The 22939-nt window shown below is 39.9% G+C and overlaps 1 protein-coding gene across 1 annotated transcript in view; it reads left to right on the forward strand.

The window, feature by feature from the left end:
* The window catches only part of CFAP57 (cilia and flagella associated protein 57), a 115245-nt gene that overhangs the window by 50418 nt on the left and 41888 nt on the right, over window positions 1-22939 (forward strand). Inside the window, 4 exon segments of the mRNA XM_023554611.2 lie at window positions 11958-12170; window positions 13656-13829; window positions 17475-17636; window positions 22049-22204. Of these exon segments, the coding sequence (XP_023410379.2) occupies window positions 11958-12170; window positions 13656-13829; window positions 17475-17636; window positions 22049-22204 (705 nt within the window).

A 22939-nucleotide genomic window follows, 5' to 3' on the forward strand; every position in this document is an offset into this window, starting at 1 on the left:
AAAATTGATAGACCATTGGCCAGACTGACAAAAGAGCGATACTACAGCAGACCCAACTGAAATTAAAAGACTCATATCAGATTACTATGAAAAATTGTACTCTAACAGATTTGAAAACCTAGAAGAAATGGATGAATTCCTAGAAACATACTACGTACCTAAACTAATAGAAGTAGAGGTACAACAGCTAAATAGACCCATAACAAAAGAAGAGATTAAAAAGGTAATCAAAAAACTCCCATCAAAAAAAAAGCCCTGGCCCAGACAGCTTCCCTGCAGAGTTCTACCAAACTTTCAGAGAAGAGTCAACACCACTACTACTAAAGGTATTTCAGAGCATAGACAAGGATGGAATTCTCCCAAATTTATTCTATGAAGCCAGCGTATCCTTAATACCAAAACCAGGTAAAGATACCACAGAAAAGGAAATTACAGATCTATACTTAGATGCAAAAAGCCTCAACAAAATTCTAGCCAATAGAATTCAACAACATATCAAAAAAATAATTCACCATGACCAAGTGGGATTCATACCAGGTATGCAGGGATGGTTCAACATTAGAAGAACAGTTAGTATAATCCATCATATAAATAAAACAAAAGACAAGAATCACATGATCTTATCAATTGATGCAGAAAAGGCATTTGACAAAGTTCAACACCGATTCATGATAGAAACTCTCAGCAAAATAGGAATAGAAGGAAAATTCCTCAACATAATAAAGGGCATTTATACAAAGCCAATAGCCAACATCTTCCTAAATGGAGAGAGTCTGAAAGCATCGCCCTTGAGATCGGGAACCAGACAAGGATGCCCTTTATCACCACACTTACTCAACATCGTGCTGGAGGTCATAGCCAGAGCAGTTAGGCCAGATAAAGAATTAAAGGGCATCCAGATTGCCAAGGAAGAAGTAAAAGTTATCTGTTTGCAGATGACATGATCTTATACACAGAAAACCCTAAAGAATCCTCAAGACAACTACTCTAATAGAAGAGTTCAGCAGAGTATCAGGATACAAGATAAACGTAGAAAAATCAGTTAGATTCCTCTACACCAACAAAAAGAACATCAAAGAGGAAGTAACCAAATCAATACCCTTTACAGTAGCCCCCAAGAAGATAAAATACTTAGGGATGTATCTTACCAGAGATGTAAAAGGCTTATACAAATAAAACTACAAAACACTATGCAAGAAGCCAAAACAGACCTACGTAAGTGGAAAAACATACCTTACTCTGGATAGGAAGACTTAACATTATAAAAATGTCTATTCTACCAAAAGCAATCTATAGATACAATGCAATTCCAGTCCAAATTCCAAGGACATTTTTTAATGAGATGGAGAAACGAATCACCAACTTTATATGGAAGGGAAAGAGGCCTCAGGTAAGTAAAGCATTACTGAAAAAGAAGAACAAGGTGGGAGGCCTCACTCTACCTAATTTTAGAACCTATTATACCACCACAGTAGTCCAAACAGCGTGGTACTGGTACCATACATAGACCAATGGAACAGAATTGAGAATCCAGACATAAATCCATCCACATATGAGCAGTTGATATTTGACAAAGGCCCAAAGTCAGTTAAATGGGGAAAAGACAGTCTTTTTAACAAATGGTGCTGGCATAACTGGATATCCATCTGCAAAAAAATGAAACAAGACCCATACCTCACACCATGCACAAAAACTAACTCAAAATGAATCAAAGACCTAAATATAAAATCTAAAACAGTAAAGATCATGGAAAAAAACATAGGGACAATGTTAGGAGCCCTAATACATGGCATGAACAGTGTACAAAATGTTACTAACAATGCAGAAGAAAAACTAGGTAACTAGGAGCTCCTAAAAATCAAACACCTATGCTCATCCAAAGACTTCACCAAAAGAGTAAAAAGATTACCTACGGATTGGGAAAAAGTTTTTAGTGATGACATTTCCGTTCAGCACCTGGTCTCTAAAATCTACATGATACTGCAAAAACTCAACTACAAAAAGACAAATAACCCAATTTAAAAAATGGGCAAAAGATATAAACAGGCACTTCATTAAAGAAGACATTCAGGTAGCTAACAGATACATGAGGAAATGCTCACAATCATTAGCCATTAGAGAAATGCAAATCAAAACTACAACTAGATTCCATCTCACTCCAACAAAAAAAAAGAAAATTTTTTCTTTTTGTTGTTAAAAGGCTGGCATTAATCCAAAAAAACACAAAATAATAAATATTGGAGAGGTTGTGGATAGATTGGAACACTTATACACTGCTGGTGGGAATGTCAAATGGTACAGCCACTTTGGAAATGTGATTTGGTGCTTCCTTAAAAAGCTAGAAATAGAACTACCATATGATCCAGCAATCCCACTCCTTGGAATATATCTAGAGAAATAAGAGCCTTTACACGAACAGATATATGCACACTCACGTTCACTGCAGCACTGTTTACAATAGCAAAAAGATGGAAGCAACCACTGTGCCCATCAACTGATGAATGGATAAATTATGGTATATTCACACAGTGGAATACTATGAATCAGTAAAGAACAATGATGAATCTGTGAAACATTTCATAACATGGAGGAATCTGGAAGGCATTATGCTGAGTGAAATTAGTCGGTTGCAAAAGGACAAATATTGTATAATACCACTGTTATAAGAACTCGAGAAATAGTTTAAACAGAGAAGAAAATATTCTTTGATGGTTATGAGAGGGGGGAAGGAGGGAGGGAAGGAGATGAGAGGGGTATTTACTAATTAGATAGTAGATAAGAACTATTTTAGGTGAAGGGAAAGTCAACACGCAATACAGGAGAGGTCAGCACAACTGAACTAAACCAAGAGCAAAGAAGTTTCCTGAATAAACTGAACGGCAGCATATCAGGGGCAGGGGTTTGGGGAGCATGGTTTTGGGGGACATCTAAATCAATTGGCATAATAGAATCTATTAAGAAAACATCCTGCATCCCACTTTGGAGAGTGGCGTCTCCGGTCTTAAATGCTAGCAAGCAGCCATCTAAGATGCATCAATTGGTCTCAACCCACCTGGACCAAAGGAGAATGAAGAACACCAAGGACACAAGGTAATTATAAGCCCAAGAGACAGAAAGGGCCACATAAACCAGAGACTACATCAGCCTGAGACCAGAAGAACTAGATGGTGCCCAGCTACAACTGATGACTGCCCTGATAGGGCACACAACAGAGAACCCCTGAGGGAGCAGGAGAGCAGAGGGATGCAGACCCCAAATTCTCATAAAAAGACCAGACTTAATGGTCTGACTGAGACTAGAAGCACCCCAGTGGTCATGGTCCCCAGACCTTCTATTAGCCCAAGACAGGAACCATTCCCAAAGCCAACTCTTCAGACAGAGATTGGACTAGACAATGGGATAGAAAATGATACTGGTAAAAAATGAGCTTCTTAGATAAGTAGACACATGAGACTATGTTTACATCTCCTGTCTGGAAGGGATATGAGAGGGCAGAGGGGGTCAGAAGCTGGCCCAAAGGACATGGAAAGAGAGATTGGAGGGAAGGAGTGGGCTGTCTTATTAGGGGGAGACCAATTAGGAGTATATAGCAAGGTGTTTATAAATTTTTGTGTGAGAGACTGACTTGATTTGTAAACTTTCACTTAAAGCACAATAAAAATAAAATAAAAGATCAAAGGATATTATGAACAACTTTATGCAAATAAATTTTAATGTGTATGTGAAATGGACAAATTCCTAGAATAAAACAACTTAACAAAAATTGACACAAAAAATCTGAGTAGCCCTGTATTTTTTAAATTGAATCTGTAATCTAAAACCTTCTGAGCCAGAAAACTCTAGGCCCAGATCATACCAGTATAGAATTATATCAACATTTAAGGAAAAAATAACACTAATCTTGAACAAAGTCTTCTAGAGAAAAGAAAAAAAAGAGGGAATATCTATCATTGTTGTTCTTTGAGGCCATAATAAATTATTAATTTAATCAACCATTTACATCAGTATGGACTCATGGATATTTATTTTAAACCGTGGGTTATAATATAATCGTGATGCCAAAATCTGTCAGAAACAGTACAAGAAAGGAAAATGATAAGCCAGTCTGTCTCATGAACATAGAAGAGTCCTAAACAAAATATTATTAAGCCAATATAGCAATATATGAAAGGAATAATACAAAATGACCAAGTTAGGTTTATTTCAGGAATGCAAGGTTGTTTTAGATTTTGAAAATCAATTAGTATACTAAACTGCATTAACGTAAGGAAGAAAAATTATATGATCACCTCTATAAATACAGGTACAATAAAAATTGATAAAATTTAATATCTGTTCATGAAAAAAAATACAGCTAACTAGAAATAATAGGGAACTTCATAAATCTTACATAAGATATTTTGGCCCAAAGTCCAAAAATGGGGAAAAGACAGTCTTTTTAACAAATGGTGCTGGCAAAACTGGATGTCCATCTGTAAAAAAATGAAATAGGACCCATTCCTCACACCATACACAAAAACTAATTCAAATGGATCAAAGACCTAAATATAAGACAAAAAACGATAAAGATCAGAGAAGAAAAAATAGGATCAATGCAAGAGGCCCTAAAACACAGCATAAATAAGATACAAACCATAACTAACAATACATGAACACCAGAAGATAAGCTAGATAACTGGGAGCTCCCAAAAATAAAACACTTATGCTCATCAGAAGACTTCAACAAAGGAGTAAAAATAAAAAAAATAGAGCCTATAAACTGGGAAAAAATTTTTGGCTGTGACATCCAACAAGGGTCTAATGTCTAAAATCTAGAGGAAAATCCAACAGCTCTACAACAAAAAGACAATTCAATTAAAAAATGGGCAAAGCATTTAACAGACACTTCACCAAAGAAACCCTGGTGGCGTAGTGGTTAAGTGCTACAACCGCTAACCAAAGAGTTGGCAGTTCGAATCCGCCAGGCACTCCTTGGAAACTCCATGGGGCAGTTCCACCCTGTCCTATAGGGTCGTTATGAGTCGGTGGCATTGGGTTTTTTTTTTTCACCAAAGAAGACATTCGGGCGGCAAACAGACACATGAGGAAATACTTGCAATCACTAGCCATTAGAGAAATGCAAATCAAAACTACAATGAGATACCGTCTCACCTCAACACTACTGGCACGAATCAAAAAAACGGAAAATAACAAAAGTTGGAGGATCTGTAGGGAGATTGGAACTCTTATGCTCTTCTGGTGGGAATGCAAAATGGTGCAACCATTCTGGAAAACAACATGGCGCTTCCTTAAAAAGCTAGAAATAGGAATACCATACGATCCAGTAATTCCACTCCTGGGAATATATCCTAGAGAAATAAAAGCCATCACATGAATAGACATGTGAACACCCATGTTCATTGCAGTATTATTCTCAATAGCAAAGAGATGGAAACGACCTAAGTGCCCATCAACAGGTGAATGGATAAACTATGGTACATACACACAATGGAATACTGTGCAACAATAAAGAACAATGGTGTATCTGTGGAATATCTCACAACATGGATGAATCTGGAGGACATTATGCTGAGAGAAGTAAGTCAATCACAATATTGTATGAGATCACTATTATAAAAACTCATGGAAAGGTGTACACAGAGAAAGAAACAATCTCTGACGGTTAAGGGGGGGAAGAAGGTGGGGAGGGAAAAACACTAACTAGACAGTAGATAACTGATAACTTTGGTGAAGGGTAAGACAGTATACAGTACTGGAAAGTCAGCACAACTTGTACAAGGGAAGGTCATGGACGCTCCAAACTCCCTGACCGACTGAATTACTGGGCTGAGAGCTGGGGACCATGGTCTTGGACATCTAGCTTAATGCAGCATCAGGATCAAAGGAAGACTCCAGGACAGTCTGCAATATGCAGATGATAGAACCTTGCTTGCTGAAAGCAAAGAGGACTTGTAACACTTACTGATAAAGATCAGACTATAGCCTTCAGTATGGATTACACCTCAACATAAAACAAAAATCCTCACAACTGGACCAATAAGCAACATCATGATAAATAGAGAAAAGATTGAAGTTGTCAAGGATTTCATTCTACTTGGATCCACAATCAACACCCATGGAAGCAGCAGTCAAGAAATCAAATGACCTATTGCATTGGGCAAATCTGCTGCAAAAGACCTCTTTAAAAGTGTCAAAAAGCAAAGATGTCACCTTGAGGACTAGGGTGTGCCTGACTCAAGCCATGGTATTTTCAGTTGCCCCATATACGTGAGAAAGCTGCACAATGAATAAGGAAGACTGAAGAAGAATTGATACCTTTGAATTATGGTGTTGGCGGAGAATATTGAATATACTATGGAGTGCCAGAAGAAGGAACAAATCTATCATCAGAGAAGTACAGCCAGAATGCTCCTTAGAAGCGAGGATGGCGAGACGTCATCTCATGTACTTTGGACTTGTTATCAGGGGGGCCAGTCCCTGGAGAAGGCCATCATGCTTGGTAGAGGGTCAGTGCAAAAGAGGAAGACCCTCAGTGAGGTGGATTGATACAGTGGCTGCCAACAATGGGTGGAAGCATAGCAACGATTTTAAGGATGGCACAGGACTGGGCAATATTTCGTTCTGTTGTATATAGGGTCACTATGAGTTGAAACTAACTCGAAAGCATCTAACAACAACAATAAAAATATATTTTTTATCTATATATTAAATAATATCTATATTAAACTTACCATGAGTTCTTGCTACTGTCTCCACCTCTAATACGTTAATACATGGGTCATTCTAGCCTCCTCTTCTTGCATATCTGTAAATTCCAGCTCCAACGTGAAGAAACCTGACTCACACCATCCACCATCCATTTACTTAATTGTTCATTTCCAATATGTATGTATAACAATTGTTACCCTGTACCTCCATAGTAAACAACTTTATTAATTGGAGTATAAAGCTTATGTGCAGTTCCTTTAGCCTTGAGTCTTATAAACTTCATTCAGTTCTAAAGTTACTTAGGTTAGCCGTTTCTGTCCCTCCCCCTTCAAGTAAAGTTTTTTCCACCTTTGTAATACAGTGGCATAGTGGTTAAGAGCTCAGCTGCTAACCAAAATGTCTGCAGTTCGAATCCACCAGCTGCTCCTTGGAAACCCTATGGGGCAGTTAAATTGGAAACCCTGGTGGCGGCCTAGTGGTTAAGTGCTACAGCTGCTAACCAAAAGGTCAGCAGTTCAAATCCACCAGGCACTCCTTGGAAGCTCTATGGGGCAGTTCTGCTCTGCCGTATAGGGTCGCTATGAGTCAGAATCGACTCAACCGCAGCGGGTAAGGTAAGTAGTAAGTAAGTAATATGGTTAGAATCTCTTCTCACAATCTGCTTTCTTTCCTGGGATTCCTCCATCCTCCTAAATGATTTTTTTACTTTGCATAATTAAGGTTCACTCTTCGTGCTGGAAAGTTCTCTGGGTTTTGACAAATGCATAATGTCATGTATCCATCGTTAGAGTATCCTACTGAATAGTTTCATTGCCCTAATAATCCCCTGTGCTTAATTCATTCATCCCTCCCACCTGGCAACCACTGATCTTTTTGCTGTCTCTAGAGTTTCACCTTTTGCAGAATGTCATGTAATTGGAATCATTCAGTATTGTATCCTATTCACACTGACATATTTCACTTAGCAATATGCATTTCATATTCCTCTATGTCTTTTCATGGCTTGATAGCTCATTTCTTTTATTACAGAATAATATTCTGTATGCATATACCTCAGTTTGTTTATCCATTCACCTTTTGAAGGACATCTTGGTTGCTTCCAATTTGGGGCCAATTATGAATAAAGCTGCTATTAACATTCACATGCAGGTTTTTGTATGAATGTAAATTTTCAAATCAGTTGTGTCAATACCTATTTGTACTACTTTTAACAACTTTCTTTAAATACAAGTCACCCACCTAAAGTATACAATTGAATGTTTTTTAGTATAATCACAGTGTTGTACAACCGTCACCACAGTCTAATTTTAGAACGTTTTCGTCCTCCAAAAAAGAAGCCTCATGTACATTACCAGTCACTCTCTGTCCTTACCCCACTTCACCCCAAGCTCTAGGCAACCACTAATCTACTTTAGGTCTATTCTGGATATTTCCTATAAATAGAGTCAGACAATGTGTGGTCTTTTGTAACTGGCATCTTTCACTTACCATGTTTTCCAGATTCATCCATGTTATAGCATGTGTCCATACTTCATTCTTTTCAATTGCTGAACAACATTCTGTTGTGTGAATATGCCACATTTGATTTATCTGTTAATTAGTTGATGGACATTTGGATTGTTTCCACTTTGGGGCAGTTATGAATAATACTGCTGTGAATGTTCATGTACATGTTTTGGGGTGAATGTATGTTTTCAGTTCTCTTACATATATACTTAGGAGTGATATTACTGGGTCATAGGGTAACTACATGTTTACCATTTTGAGAACATCGAATTATTTTCCAAAGCATTTCCACCATTTTATATTCCAACCAACAACATATGAGGTCTCTAATTTTTCCATATCTCTTCAAAACTTGTTATTACCTGCTTTTTGGTTATAGCCATCCTGGTGAAGGTGAAGTGGTATCTCATAGTTTTGATTTGCATTTCCCCATGACTGATTCAGCCTTCAGTGTGGATTATACTTGAACGTAAAGAAAACAAAAATCCTCACCACTGGACCAATAAACAACATCATGATAGATAAAGAAAAAAATGGAAGCTGTCAAGGATTTCATTCTATTTAGATCAACAATCATTATCCGTAGAAACAGCAGTCAAAATGTCAAGCATTGGACACTCTCTGCAAAAGGTCTGTTTAAAGTTTTAAAAAGCAGTGATGTCATTTTGATGGCTAAGATGCATCTGATCCAAGCCGTGGTATTTTCCGTTGTCTCATATGCATCCAAAAGCTGGACAGTGAAAAAGGAGAACAAAAGAAGAGTTGATGCATTCAAATTGTGGTGCTGGTGAACGGTATTGATTATGTCCTGGGCTGCCAGAAGATTGAAACAAATCAGTCTTAGAAGAAATAAAACTGAAGTACTCCTTAAGCAAGAATGGCAACACTTCAGCTCATTTACTTTGACCAGGCCGTCAAGAAAGATCAATCACTAGAAAGGAAATCATGTTTGGTAAAGTAGAAGGTCAGCAAAAATGAGGGAAACCCTCAATGAGGTGGGTTAACGTAATAGCCACAACAATGAACTGAAGCATACAAATGATCTTGAAGATGGCACAGGACCAGGCAGCATTTCTTTGTTATACATGATTGCCATGAGATGGAGCTGACTCAACAGCAACTAACAACAACAATGATTAATAATGATAAGCATCTTTTTATGTGTCTGTTGGCCATTTATATATCTTCTGAGGAGAAATGTCTGTTCAAATTCTTGTCCAGTTTTTAATTGGATGTTTGTCTTTTTTATTATTAAGTTGTAAGAGTTCTTTATATATTCTGGATACAAGTCCATTATCGGATATATGATTTGCAAATATTTTCTCCAATCTTGTGAGTTGTTTCAATTTTTTTATTATATCAAAAATTTTTATTTTAATTGTGCAGTATACTGAAGTTTTTAATATTTTTTAGTCTAGTTTATTTCTTCTTTTGTCATTTGTGCTTTTGGCGTTGTATCTAAAAAAACGTTTTTTTTAAGTCATGGAAATCCTATGTTTTCTTCTGAGAGTTTTATAGCTTTAGCTCTTATATTTAGGTCTATGATACACCGGAGTTAATTTTTTGTATAGTAGGAGGTAGGAGTCTAACTTCATTCTTCTCCTGTGGGTATCCAGTTGGCCCAACATCATTTGTTGAAAAGACTATGCTTTCCGCTACTAAATTGTCCAGGCATCCTTGTTAAAAATCAGTTGACCATAAATGTATGGGTTTAAATCTGGACTCTCAATTATATTCCATTGATCTGGATGTCTATCCTTATGCCAGTAAGGATTCTCTTGGTTGTCTTGCTTATTGTCAGTTTGTATTGTTGAAGTTGAGTATGAGTCCTGCAACTTTGTTCTTATTTCTGAAGATTGTTTGGACTATTCTGGTTCATTGTATTTCCATATGAATTTTAGGATCAGCTCGTCAATTTCCACAAAAACACTAGCTGGCATTTTGATGGGGATTGTGTTAAATATGTAGATCAAGTTGGGAAATACTGGGTAAAATTGTTTTGTAGTTTTCAGTATACAGTCTTGCACATCTTTTATTAAATTTATACCTAAGTATTTTATGTTTATTGTGAATAGAATTGTTTTTATAATTCCATTTTCAGATTTTTTCCAAGCATATAGAAATATAATTGACTTGTATATTGATCTTGTGTCCTGCAACCTTCCTGAACTTGTTTATTTGTTCTAATAATATCATAGTGTATTTCTTAGGATTTTCTGTGTATTTGATCATGTCATGTGCAAACATAGTTTACTACTTCCTTTGCAACCTAGATGCTGTTTATTTCTTTTTCTTGACTAATTTCCCTGTCTAAAATCTCCAGTATGGTATTGTATAAAAGTGACAGGAACAGACATCGTTGCTTTTTCTTGACCTTAGAGAGAAACCTTTCATTCTTTGACCATTAAGTGTGATGTTAGCTGTGGGTTTTTCATAGATGCCATTTATCATGTTGAGGAAATTTCATTCTATTCCAAGTTTATTGAGTGTTTTTACAATGAAAGAAAATTGGAATTTGTCAAATGCTTTTTCTGCATCTATTGAGATGGCCATATTATTTTTGTCCTTTATTCTAATAGTATGATGTATTACATTAGTTGATTTTCAGATGTTAAATCAGCCTTACATTCCTGAGATAAATCCCATTTGATCATTGTGTATACTTCTTTGTATGTATTGCTGAATTTGGTTTGCTAGTATTTTGTTGAAGATTTTTGTGTCTGTATTCATAGTGATAGTGGCCTCTGGTTTTCCTGTCTTGTGATGTTTTTGTTTGCTTTTGGTGTCAAGGTAGTATTGGTCTCATAGAATTAACATGGAACCTCCACGCTCTGAGCAAGGTGGAGCAGGGGCAACCAGGGCACCAGTATTCTTGGCCCGCTACGCTTGGAATAGAGCTTCTACCTTACGTGTAAGCTGGGTAGGGGAAGTGAGATCCTGTCCTCTTGGCCACACCTGCCTGGAATAGAGTTTCTGCAACATGGAGCTGGGGTACGGATGAGAAATGCCAGCAGCCTGTCCCTCTTGGGGTGAAACCTTAGCCCAAGACTGGGAACTGGGAGAAGAGGAAGTCCCCATCTTCTTGGCCACACCTGACCTAGAGTAGACCACACAGGAGTAAAGTTTACAGAGGTGGGAGGGTAAAGGAGCAGGTCATGGCTCAAATACTACAGACTGTTCTTAATGAGATTGAGTGGATTTTCTTGAGTGAATGTTTCTCCTTCCACTATATGCCCATAGAACAATTTCCAGAGACTTTACATGATTGTTTTTATAATTTTTACCAGTTAACTTTTTTTTTGTTGAAGAGAGGGTCAGCTGAGCTCCTTATTCTGCCATTCTAGAAGTTCACTCTCTCTCTACTATTTTTACAACTTCCTGTGTATATATAATCCTTTCAAAATATTTTTTAAAATTTTTTCAAACATGACAATAATTGGTTGTAACATTAAAGAAACTATTATGTTTTAGTTTTTATGTTCATAAAGGGGACAAGAAATGGAAATGTTTCATCTTCAGTATTTTATAAGCATCTTGGAAAACGGAATGTAAACTTTCCCAAGAAGCTATGTTTTGTGCTTACTGAAGAGCTTGTATCGGAAAAGGACGTTCTGCCTCAGTCTAGTGGAACACCTGAAGAGTTGACCCCCCTTTTCCATGTTGGGGTGTTTGTGGGGGTGTGTGCGCACGCATGTGTGCACGCATGTGCGCACTCTACCTGGGTATGTCTTCATCCCTTGCAGATTCGTTCAATTGTATGGAATGCAGATGACAGCAGGCTGGTTTCTGGTGGCACAGATGGTGCCGTATATGAATGGAATTTGACCACAGGGAAAAGGGAGACAGAATGTGTGCTCAAGTCCTGCAGCTATAACTGCGTTAACATATCCCCTGATGCCAAAATTATCTTTGCTGTTGGATCAGACCAGACCCTCAAGGAGATTGCAGATTCTTCGGTGAGTCTGTCCCTGCCACTGCCTCTGAGCTGCTGTACTGAATTGCAGAAGACAGACTCCCACACTTAGAGCTGAAAATGTGTATGGAAAGAGGGCCAGTGAGAACAGGGTCCCTTCTTCCTGGGATGACACCTGGCTCCACCTTCCCTTTGTTTCAACTCATTTGTTGTCACTTCCTGAATTTTCTGCCCAGTGTACTACCTGATTTGGTTAAATTGTGGAACTTTTTTCCATTTCCATTTTGCTTACTGTCTGCAACTTCTCTTCCACCCTCTAAGCATGGAGGTTAGTGGTATCTCTAAACTATTCTTCACCCTTTTGTCTGCACCTGATTTCCTGGCATAAGAATGGAATTATAGTCAGCTGCTTTCACCTACACTTGCTAATGTATTCTTTGAAATCCCCAAATTCTGAACCTTCAGAATTACCACATTTGATTCCAGTTAGGTGAGGCAGGAGAGAAGATCTCATTAGAGACCCTTCATACTGATGCCTCAGTAGACAAATGTGGCTTGTGCCTTGCTCCAGGAGCCAAAGATGGGTGATTGTCATTGGCTTTTCTGGCTTCTCATCAGTGCTGTCACTCTTATGGTGCTGGTGCCTAGGACAGTACAGAGCTACCGCTGCAGCAAACTGACTTGAGGCAGGTTTCCCCATGACTGGGACACAGAGTAGGGCGTGTCTCCTCTGTGCTCCCAAGTAGCCTTGTCCTAATTCTTTGGTGGCTTTTATAAAATGTTCTGCCAGAATAAAGCTCCTTTAGGGCAGGGCCATGTTAGACTCCTCTTGGTATCCCCTACTCGTTAGCACATTGTGTGACTCACAACAATGTTCAGTAAATGTTTGGTGGGTGAGTGAGTGGGTAGGTGGATTAATAGATGGATGGGTGGGTGGATGGATGCATGGTTGATGGATAGATAGATGGATGAGTATAGTCTTGCTTATATAGTGGACATTAATAAATGTTTGCTGAATAAATGTATGATCAACATCACATTCTTAGTTCAAGATGCACCATAGCATAGCAGTCAATAGCACAGAATCTGAAGCCAAACTGCCACTTGTTAGCCGTGCAAGTTTGAGCAAGTGACTTAACATCTCTGTAACACCGTCTCATTATCTTTAAAATGAGAAAAACAGTACCTACATCAAAGGGTTGTGAGGATTGAATGAGTTACAACATGTACAAGATACAGAAGAGTGCTTTGCACATAGGAAGTGCTATATAAAGATCTACCATTATTGGTATTACTCCTAGCTTCTAGAACTGGTCGTTCATCAGCCGAGTAACCAAAAAATGTATAATTTTTGTCTTCTCTGTGCTAGGTATTATGCCAGATGTTATAAGGGATAGAAAACACACACACACACACACACATTTTTAAAATAGAGACCTTATCATAGGTTGCTATTAGAGGAGCAGAAAAGAATGACATGGGAACACTCCCTGTCCCCCCACACTCAACAGAGCTGTCTGTGTTCCAGGTCCTTCGAGAGATGTCAGCATTCGATGTCATCTACACAGCCATTGTCGTCTCACATTCCGGGCGCATGATGTTTCTGGGCACCTCAGTGGGAACCATTCGTGCAATGAAGTACCCTCTGCCATTACAGAAAGAATTCAATGAGTACCAGGCCCATGCTGCTCCTGTCACCAAGGTAAGAGGGCACCTTCTCCTCAGGGGCCCAATCTTAGAACTAGCTTTAGATAGATCCATTTGATCCTGCTCTCCACATACCTTCTTTATCCCTCCAACCTCCCAGCATCCCTTCTGTCCTTTCCTTCTCTTTCTGTATTTATTCATCCAGCTAGCCATTCAGTAAGCATTTATAACTATTAATACCCTTTGTTTCAACCACTTCTAAGGATCCCTATGAGTCAGAATCTACTCGGCGGCAACGGGTTTTTTTTTAAGGAAGGACCCCTGGTTAAGCACTTGATCACTGACCGAAAGGTTGGTGGTTCAAACCCAGTAGCCACTCCATGGGAGAAAAGGCCTCGTGATAGGCTCCTGTAAAGATTTCGGCCTAGGAAACCCCATGTGGCTGCTCCAGTCTGTCCTGTAGTGTCACTATGAGTTAGAATCGAGTAGACAGCACACAACAACAAACCACTTCTAGGAATTTATCCTAGGATGTAATCAGACATCTAGATATTTATGTACAAGATTGTTCACCATATTGTTGTGGACAAAAATTGGCCATTTAATAGATGCCAAAGGGGCTCCAGAAACCCTGGTGGCATAGTAGTTAAGTGCTACAGATGCTAACCAAAAGGCAGCAGTTCAAGTCCGCCAGATGCTCCTTGGAAACTCTATGGGGCAGTTCTACTCTGACCTATAGGGTTGCTATGGGTCGGAATTGACTCAACGGCAATGGGTTTTTTTGTTTTGTTTTTTTTTTTGCAGGGGCTCCACCCCACCTAGATGTGCTTTACCTGGTCAGTGCACCCATCCTCCAACTGTTAGGAGTATTGGCTGCTAATAGCACACAGCTCTTTTTTTTTTTCCAGAGGCGTGTCCTGGACTAAAGGGAGACACACAAGGAGTCCTGGTGGTGCAATGGTTAAGTGCTTTGCTGCTAACCTAAAGGTCAGCCATTTGAACCCACCAGCTGCTGTGCAAGAGAAAAGATCTGGCTATCAGCTTCCATAGAGATTAACCAAACCCACTGCTGTCAAGTCCAGAAACAGACTGCCACATCTTTCTCCCGAGGAGCGTCTAGTGGGTTCGAACTGCTGACCTTTCGGTTAGGAAGCAGAGAGCTTTAACCACAGGCACCACCAGGGCTCCCCTTCCTCAAAGATTGTAGCCTAGAAAATGCTGTGGGGCAGTTCTGCTCTGTCCTATAGAGTAACTAGGAGTCAGGCTTGATGGCACACAACAACAACAACAAAGGGAGTCACAGCCAGGGAGATGAGCCCTTGCCCTTCCCTGAGGGTACAGAGGCCACCCCTCGAGATAATAACTTGAACACACGTTTGTAAATTGCCCTTCCACTCCCCACTCTAAAAACGTCGTTTCTATACTTATGTGGAACTCCTAAACAACAGCGCTGGGAAAATGTGCGTCTTCTCTCCTCTCCCCTCTTCTCTTATTCCTGATTAAATAACAGCAGCATCTGAGCTTTTTAATTATGTCCCAAACTCTGTATTGGCTTACCTGCAGACACTGTTCTTATTAAGAAAGAGGTTTTTGTTATAAACTGGGATATTCCTGTACTCAGTTGTGGGCCTTTAGTCCTAAGTAAGTTGCTATAATATATTCCTCCTTCTTCTCTTCAAAAAAAGTACTAAATTTTGTTGATACGATATTCATTTTTCTGATTATAAAAGCAATAGAAGTTTATTTTAGAAATAAAAACCACTCATAATAGGATCACTGTTAATGTTTTAGTGTATTTTCTTTCACTCTTTTGTATGTATTTTGTGCGTTTTAAATGAAATCACACTGTATGTACACGCTTTTATGGCCTGCTTTATTAACACTATTGCAAGAATTTTTCCATATAATTAAATATTCCTCAAAAGCATGATTGTAGTAGCTGCATAAATATCCTGTCATATGATGGGCCATAATTTATTTAACTCTTCTCTTATAGCTGGACATTTAGATTATCTTGTGAACTACGGTAAATATCTTACTCTGTAAATTTGTATGTGCATCTCTGGTTATTTCCTAAGGCTAACGTCCTAGAGAGAGAATTTCCGAGCAAAAGAGTATTACCATTTTTGAAGCACATATTGAGAGACACTGACTGGAGAAGACATTTTTCATAGTTGACTCTTTAACTTTTTATTTTGAAATAACTATAGATTCACAGGAAATTGCAAAGAGAGCAAAGAGGCCCTGTACACCTTCACCCAGTTTCCCCCAATGATTATATCTTACACAACTATAATACAGTAGCAAAATCAGCACATTGACATTGGTACAATGCGTGCGTAGAGCTCTGTGTCATTTTACTTGTGTAGCTTCATGTAAAAAACACAATCAGGATACAGAACTATTCCATCACCACGAAGATCTGTCCTGTGCTACCCTTTGAGAGTCACGTCCACAGCCCTCACCCACCACCATCCCTAACCCCTGGCAATCACTAATTTGTTCTGCATTTCTATAATTTTGTCATTTTGGGAATTTTATATAAATGGAATCATACAGTGTGTGACCTTTTGAGGCTGGCTTTTTTCATTCAGCCTAATGCCCTTGAGGTCCATTCAAGTTGTTTTGTGTGTCAATGGTTTATTCCTTTTTATTGCTGAGTAGTAGTCCATGAAGGAGCCATGGTGGTACAATGGTAGGCGGTTCGGACCCACCAGCGGCTCCACGGGAGAAAACACCTAGTGATCTGCTCCTATGAAGATTTCAGCCTAGGAAACCCCAGGGGGCAGTTCTACTCTGTCCTGTAGGGTGTCTATGAGTCGGAATCAACTCAACAGCACAACAGTAGTCCATGGTATGGATATACCAAGTTTGTTCAACCATTCACCTAATATAGGACATTTGGATTTTTTCCAGTTTTTTTACTATTACAAATAAAGCTGCAATGAACAATTGTGTACAGGTTTTTGTGTGAACATAATTTTTCATTCCTCTGAGATGAATGCCCAGGAGTGCTATTGCTGGATCATATGGTAAGTATATGTGCAGTTTTTTAAGAAACTGCCAAGCTGTTTTCCAGAGTGGCTGTGCCATTTTACATTCCTACCAGCAATGCTGTTTTCTCCACATCTTCTCATTTGGTACTGTAACTATTTTTTATTTTAGCTCTTCTAATAGGTATCTGAGAGTCCCTGGGTAGTGTAAACCGTTAATGCATTCAGATGTTAACCAAAAGGTTGTAGATTGCAGTCCATCCAGAGGCACCTCAGAAGAAAGGCCTGGAGATCTATTTCCCAAAAATCAGCCATTGAAAATCCTATGGAGGACAATTCTACTCTGAGACACAAAGGGTTACCGTGAGTTGGAATCAGCTCAATGGTAACTGGTTATATATAGTTATATATAAAATTGTACATAAATTTATATATGTGTGAGTGTGTGTATATAGAGACGAAATGAGGTAGATATATCGTTGACCCTTAAGAGACCAAGTCCAAAGAGAATATAGACATAGCCTTGGTTTTTTATTCATTAACAGAAGCCCGTGAGGATTCCTGTCTCATTCTTACCTAGGCTCCAGTCTCCCTCCCCGTGAGGCTTTTCCCGGGCTGTTGAAGAGCAAGGCCTTACACAGTAGCCAGCTCATCCTGGTCATCTGTGGCCTCAGAAAGCTTCCTATCCCTGATCTCTTTCTCCTCAGATGTTGATCACCTTTGATGACCAATACTTGCTGACTGCTGCTGAGGATGGCTGCCTGTTCACCTGGAAGGTCTTTGATAAGGATGGGCGGGGAATCAAGCGAGAGAGGGAAGTGGGCTTTGCCGAAGAGGTGCTTGTTACCAAAACAGACATGGAAGAGAAGGTAAGAATCAGATCTAATGGAGAGGGACATGGAAAGTTCTTACTAGACTGTGTCCGGTCTTCTCAGACCAGCATCCAAGGCCCAGCACAGACTCCCACAGCTCCCTACACCTTCTCCAGCCACACCTCCATGCTGTTCTCACTGCCGACGGATTCTGCTTCCACCCACCTCACCTGTCGCACTGTCCCAAGATCATATTGACCTACGGTGCTCTAGCTTTATCATGCCATCTACCTTTCCTCTTCTGCTCTCTGAGGGCAGGAACCATGGTAGACAGTTCTCTGGTATGACCAGCAGTTTCTAGCACATGCTAGGCACATGGGAGATAGTTGATAAATAGTTACAAAATTAAACTGACAAAATGAATATCCGTTTGTTGGGGGACGGCCGCAGCAAGGTAAGACCCTCGCCGTGCATCCTGGCAGATAATTCAAAGAACTGACACATAGCCCTTTCCAGATTCATGCCTTCAGGGAAACTTACTGACACAGGCAAGCAGCTGCTCTCCAGTGGCGGCCTGCTGGAGTATTTTCCGCAACCACCTAGCAAGGGACACAAGCCTATATACCATTCCAGCTGGGACCAAGGTTCATCGTTTTCTCCCATGTCTTAGGGCAGTCAGTGTTCCCAAGGACTTCACGTCCAGGCCCAGATGTTTTCCTTGTTGCTAAGGCATTTTTTGGCCTTGGCTGCTGGCCCAGTCATGCCACCCCCGGCCTCATAACTTAGCCCGAGTCCATCCCAAATTCATCCCCAGCATTCTTCGGGGAAGAGCAAAGCTAATTCCATCAGGGAGGAGATGCATATAGCTGAACAGCATTACCCTACACCATTGTATCTGTGAGATTTAATAACTTAGTATATGAAGCCTTCTTTAAAAAAAAAAAAAAAAAAAACTATTTAGAAAACATTCCTGAAAGCCCTTACCTAATCCTCTTAATAATAAAACAATAAGAGAAATAATAACTAATGTGGTTTTAGGTTTGCCATGAACCAGACATTGTGCTAATTACAAGTGTTTTCTCATTTAAATCTCACAACATCCTGTGAAGAAGATACAATTATTCTCATGTTTTAAGAAACAGATTCAGAGAGGTTGAATGACAGAGCTTGTAACTAATAGGCTGGAGTTCTAATCCAGATTTGATCTAGAGCCCACTCACTCTCTTTGTCACTATACCTAAGAGCCTTCTTGCTGTTAATTCCATAAAAATGTGTTTTGTGGAGATTTGAGTGCATAGCTCTGTGGTGTGCTCCTCAAGGGAGAAGCTGAATGGATGATAAGCTCATGAGGCTTACAGAGGATGTCAAAGCTATGCACTCATTGCTGTTCGTCCAGAATCTAACAGCATTTATCGAATACATTGGCTAGGTCCTGGGGATGCACGTGGGAAAAAGACAGATGTGGGCCCTGTGATCAGCGGGGGATGGAGACAAGTAAAACCATCAGAGCAGCCATGCAAAAACTACCTCAAAGTAGGACAATAGACCCCTCTCATTTCCTGAAGATCCCTTCTAGAAATCCCTGGAAGTATCTGCAGGAAAGGTGAGAGGGGAGAAGAGGATGAGGGAGAGCCTGTGAAAGTAGGGATCTGACCTACAGAAGGCAAACACTTATCTCCTGCTCTTCCTCCTCTGTTTTCTTCTGTCCTCTTCCCAGAGGGTAGAGGGAGAGACCAAATAGGAGACCCCAGGCTGAACTAAAGGCCTGAGGTGCTTAGGCTGACACCTGGCCCAGCCCCCAGCCAAGCCTAACAGTACTGCTGCCACATGGAAATGACTAGTATATGTAATACTTTTGGAAACTGTCCTCTCTTGGTGTCCATGAGACCATGCTCTTACTATTCTTTATAAGTCTCTCTGATTGTTCCTCCCCAGCTCTCTCCCTGACTCCTCTTCCTTCACCTGTTCCTGAAATGTCATGTCTCTCAGAAGTCTCAATTCTTTTTTTCTTTATAATCTGTAACATTCTGTGTAGCTGTATCTCATCCCATTCATTCATTAATGTATTTGTTCATCCAACTAGTAGTATTTACGAAGGGTCTGCTATCTTCAGACAGCGTACTAAAGTCAGGAATTATAGTGATAAAAGACATAGAGCGTCCTTTAGCTTGTAGCCTGGGTGGAGGGGTAGTTAAAGTGGAAAAAGAATTAAGTATGTAATATATATTATGAAAGAACAATGGAAGCATGGGGGAAGGGACCCTGACCCAAACGAGGTGGTACCAGCAGAAGTGATCCTTGGACAGAACCTTCCAGAACAAGTAGGAAAGAGCCTTCTATATAAGGACCCAGTGTAGGCAGAGGGATGAGAGAGTGGTACTCCAGGGAAGACACCCCTAGTTAGATGTGGCTGGAAAATAGAGAAGGCTTAGTGATGAGGCTGGAGAGAGAGGCCGAGAGATCATGAGGAGCCTGTTATACCACGTTTTAGACTTTGGACATAAGGACCCATTGATAGACTTAAATTAGGGAATGATTTGATCAAATCTATGTCTTTTAGAGATTACTTTGCAGCAACTCGGAGAATGAACTGAGGAGGGCAGGATGAGCAAGTGCCTCAAACACGGAATGTCAGAACTGGCTCTCTCCCTCCAATAAATGTATTCCACTTCTATGAGTTGGAACCTACTCGATGGCACCTAACAACAACAGTTCCAGGGTAGACCCCTAGGACCATTTATTTATCTGATAAATATCCACTTCATGCTGACCATGTTCCTGGCTCTGAGAATAAAGCAGTAAAGCAAGATGGGCAAAGTCCAACCCTCAAGGAGTAGAAGATCTAGCCAGGGAGACAGTCTTCATCCATGGTCTTCTCACCTTCATCCCACATCCAACCAGTCACCAGGTTCTGTTAACCCCACCTCTAAAATAATCTCAAATCTTTTCATTCCTCTCAGCTCCCCTCCCCCACTTAGTTCAGGCCCTTACCATCTCCCCCCTAGACTATGCAGTAGCCCCCAGCTACTCACCCTGTGTTCAGTCCTTCTGTGCTCCAGCGAAGCTGCACACTGCCATGAGAGAGATCTTTACAACTTCCCTGTTAGATACGGACCTTCAGAGGCCCTCTATAGTAAAATTCAAATTTCTCAGCGTGGTCTGCAGGGCCTTTGATGGACTGAATCAGCCTTGGCCTCCTCTCCCTCTGCTTCCCTCCCATGCCAAATCATGTGCAGTTCCCTGTCAGGCCTCTCTTACCTCCCTGACTTTGCATGTGACTCTTCGTTCTCTAGTCATTCGCAGTGCAACAGGGGAGACAGACCAGAAGAGATGAGGTGGGCATGCATGGAGTATAATCATAAGTGAGCTAAAAGGAAAATACCTTGTGTTCTCACCCACTCTGTCATCAGCATTACTTTTTCAGGAAATGAGGAGCATGTGTATTACAGTATTTTTAGAAAACTTTGACATCAGTGAGTACAATGGATTGGAGGAAAAAGACACTAGAGATAGGCAGGAAGAGTTAGGACCTAAATTAAAGTTATAATGGGACAGAGTGGATATAAAAGACATCAAGAGGTGACAAATTGACAGTACTGGGACCACCTAGCTTTGAGCACTTAATACAATTTGTAATTATGTGGTTATTTGGCTGTTCCAGTAGACTGTAAGTTCCATGGGGGCAGGAATCATGACTCAGCAAATATTTTTGAGTGCCCATCATGTGTTGGGAGCCCTGGTGGTGCAGTGGGTAAGAGCTCGGCTGCTAACCAAAATGTCGGCAGTTTAAATCCACCAGCCACTCCTTGCAAACTTTGTGGGACAGCTCTACTCTGTCCTATAAGGTTGCTATGAGTCAGAATCTACTTGACAGCAAGGAGTTTGGTTGTTTTTATTATTATTATTGTTGTGTGTTGGACATTCTTATAGGCACTGAGGACACATCAGCAAACAAAACCACGAAAGATCTCAGCTTTCTTAGCGCTTAGGTACTAATAGGGGAAGAAGACAGACAGCAATAAACAAAATAATAAGTAAATTACATAGTATATTAGAAAGTACCAAGATGTAGGATCTAAGGAAATACTAAAAGTAGAACAGAGTAGGAGGGCCATGAGTGCTGGGAGGAAGGGGAAGGCAACAGGATTTAATACTGTGGTCCAGGTAGGCCTCATTGAGAAGGTGACTTTGAGCAGATTTGAAGGAGATAAGGGAGTTAATTAGCATAGCTCCCTGGCACACAGTAGGGCTCACAATAGTTATTGTGAGCATAGAGAAAGAAGCTTATATGTCTACTAGTTTTTAGCCCATGTGACTTACAGGGAAAAAAGATGACAAGTTCTAGTTGAGGCATGTTGAGTTTGAGACTAGGCTAAACTGCAGATCTCAGAGGGGTCAAACCTCTAAAGTTTAATATTCCAGTTCTCTCACACTGTGAATGTTCTTGACTCTGTGTGCTTCTCCCAAAGGCTCAGGTTATGTTGGAGCTGAAGACTCGTGTGGAAGAATTAAAAATGGAGAATGAGTATCAACTTCGACTAAAGGATATGAACTATTCTGAGAAGATTAAGGAGCTAACAGATAAGTTCATCCAGGAGATGGAATCCTTAAAAACAAAAAACCAGGTCTGTTTGAGAGAGTGAAGCAACAACCACAAAGAACCACAGATGTTCACTTTGCTCAAGATGGGAGTAGCATACATTACGCAAGCTACAATCTAACAATAGGATATGTGAGAGTGTAATATTCTAAGGCAGTTGGGAACACCAGAAATGCTTACAAGTGCAAAGTGGACAAAAGCAGCCTATAAAACTCTTAAGATGTGTGGCACTAATTAAGCAAAATAAAAATGCATAGAAAAATTTTTAGAACATAGCTAGCAGTTTAATTATCTCTGGAAGTTGGGATTATGAATAATTTAAATTTTATTCTTTGTATTTTTCTGTAATTTCCAAATCCTCTACAATGACAGGAGAGACTTAAGTAAAAACAAAATGGAAAGATAAGAAAACCAAAGTATAAAAAGGGAAGAGCTATCGGGATATTGATTTCTGGATTGTCGGGAGGTTAAATAAAATCAGTCTGAACATTCTCCACAAAGTTAGATTTGGCCCAGGACCCTCCCAGAATCTATTTCTTTGTTCTACACAAATCTGTCTGGGCCCACATCCAAAATCCCCCATTTTTGGCTCAAGGGATATTTATTCCTTTATGTTATCTCCATATGTCAGAGAGTTTAGCTGAAAAATCCTGGCTAGTAATTTTATTTATTCATTCATTCATTTAGTCAACAAACATTTATTCAGTGCCCTCTATAAGCCAAGCGCCCTGTTAGGTCCTGGGGATGGCACCACCCCTAC

The sequence above is a fragment of the Loxodonta africana genome, chromosome 3, assembly GCF_030014295.1.
Source record: "Loxodonta africana isolate mLoxAfr1 chromosome 3, mLoxAfr1.hap2, whole genome shotgun sequence".
NCBI classification, from domain to species: domain Eukaryota; kingdom Metazoa; phylum Chordata; class Mammalia; order Proboscidea; family Elephantidae; genus Loxodonta; species Loxodonta africana.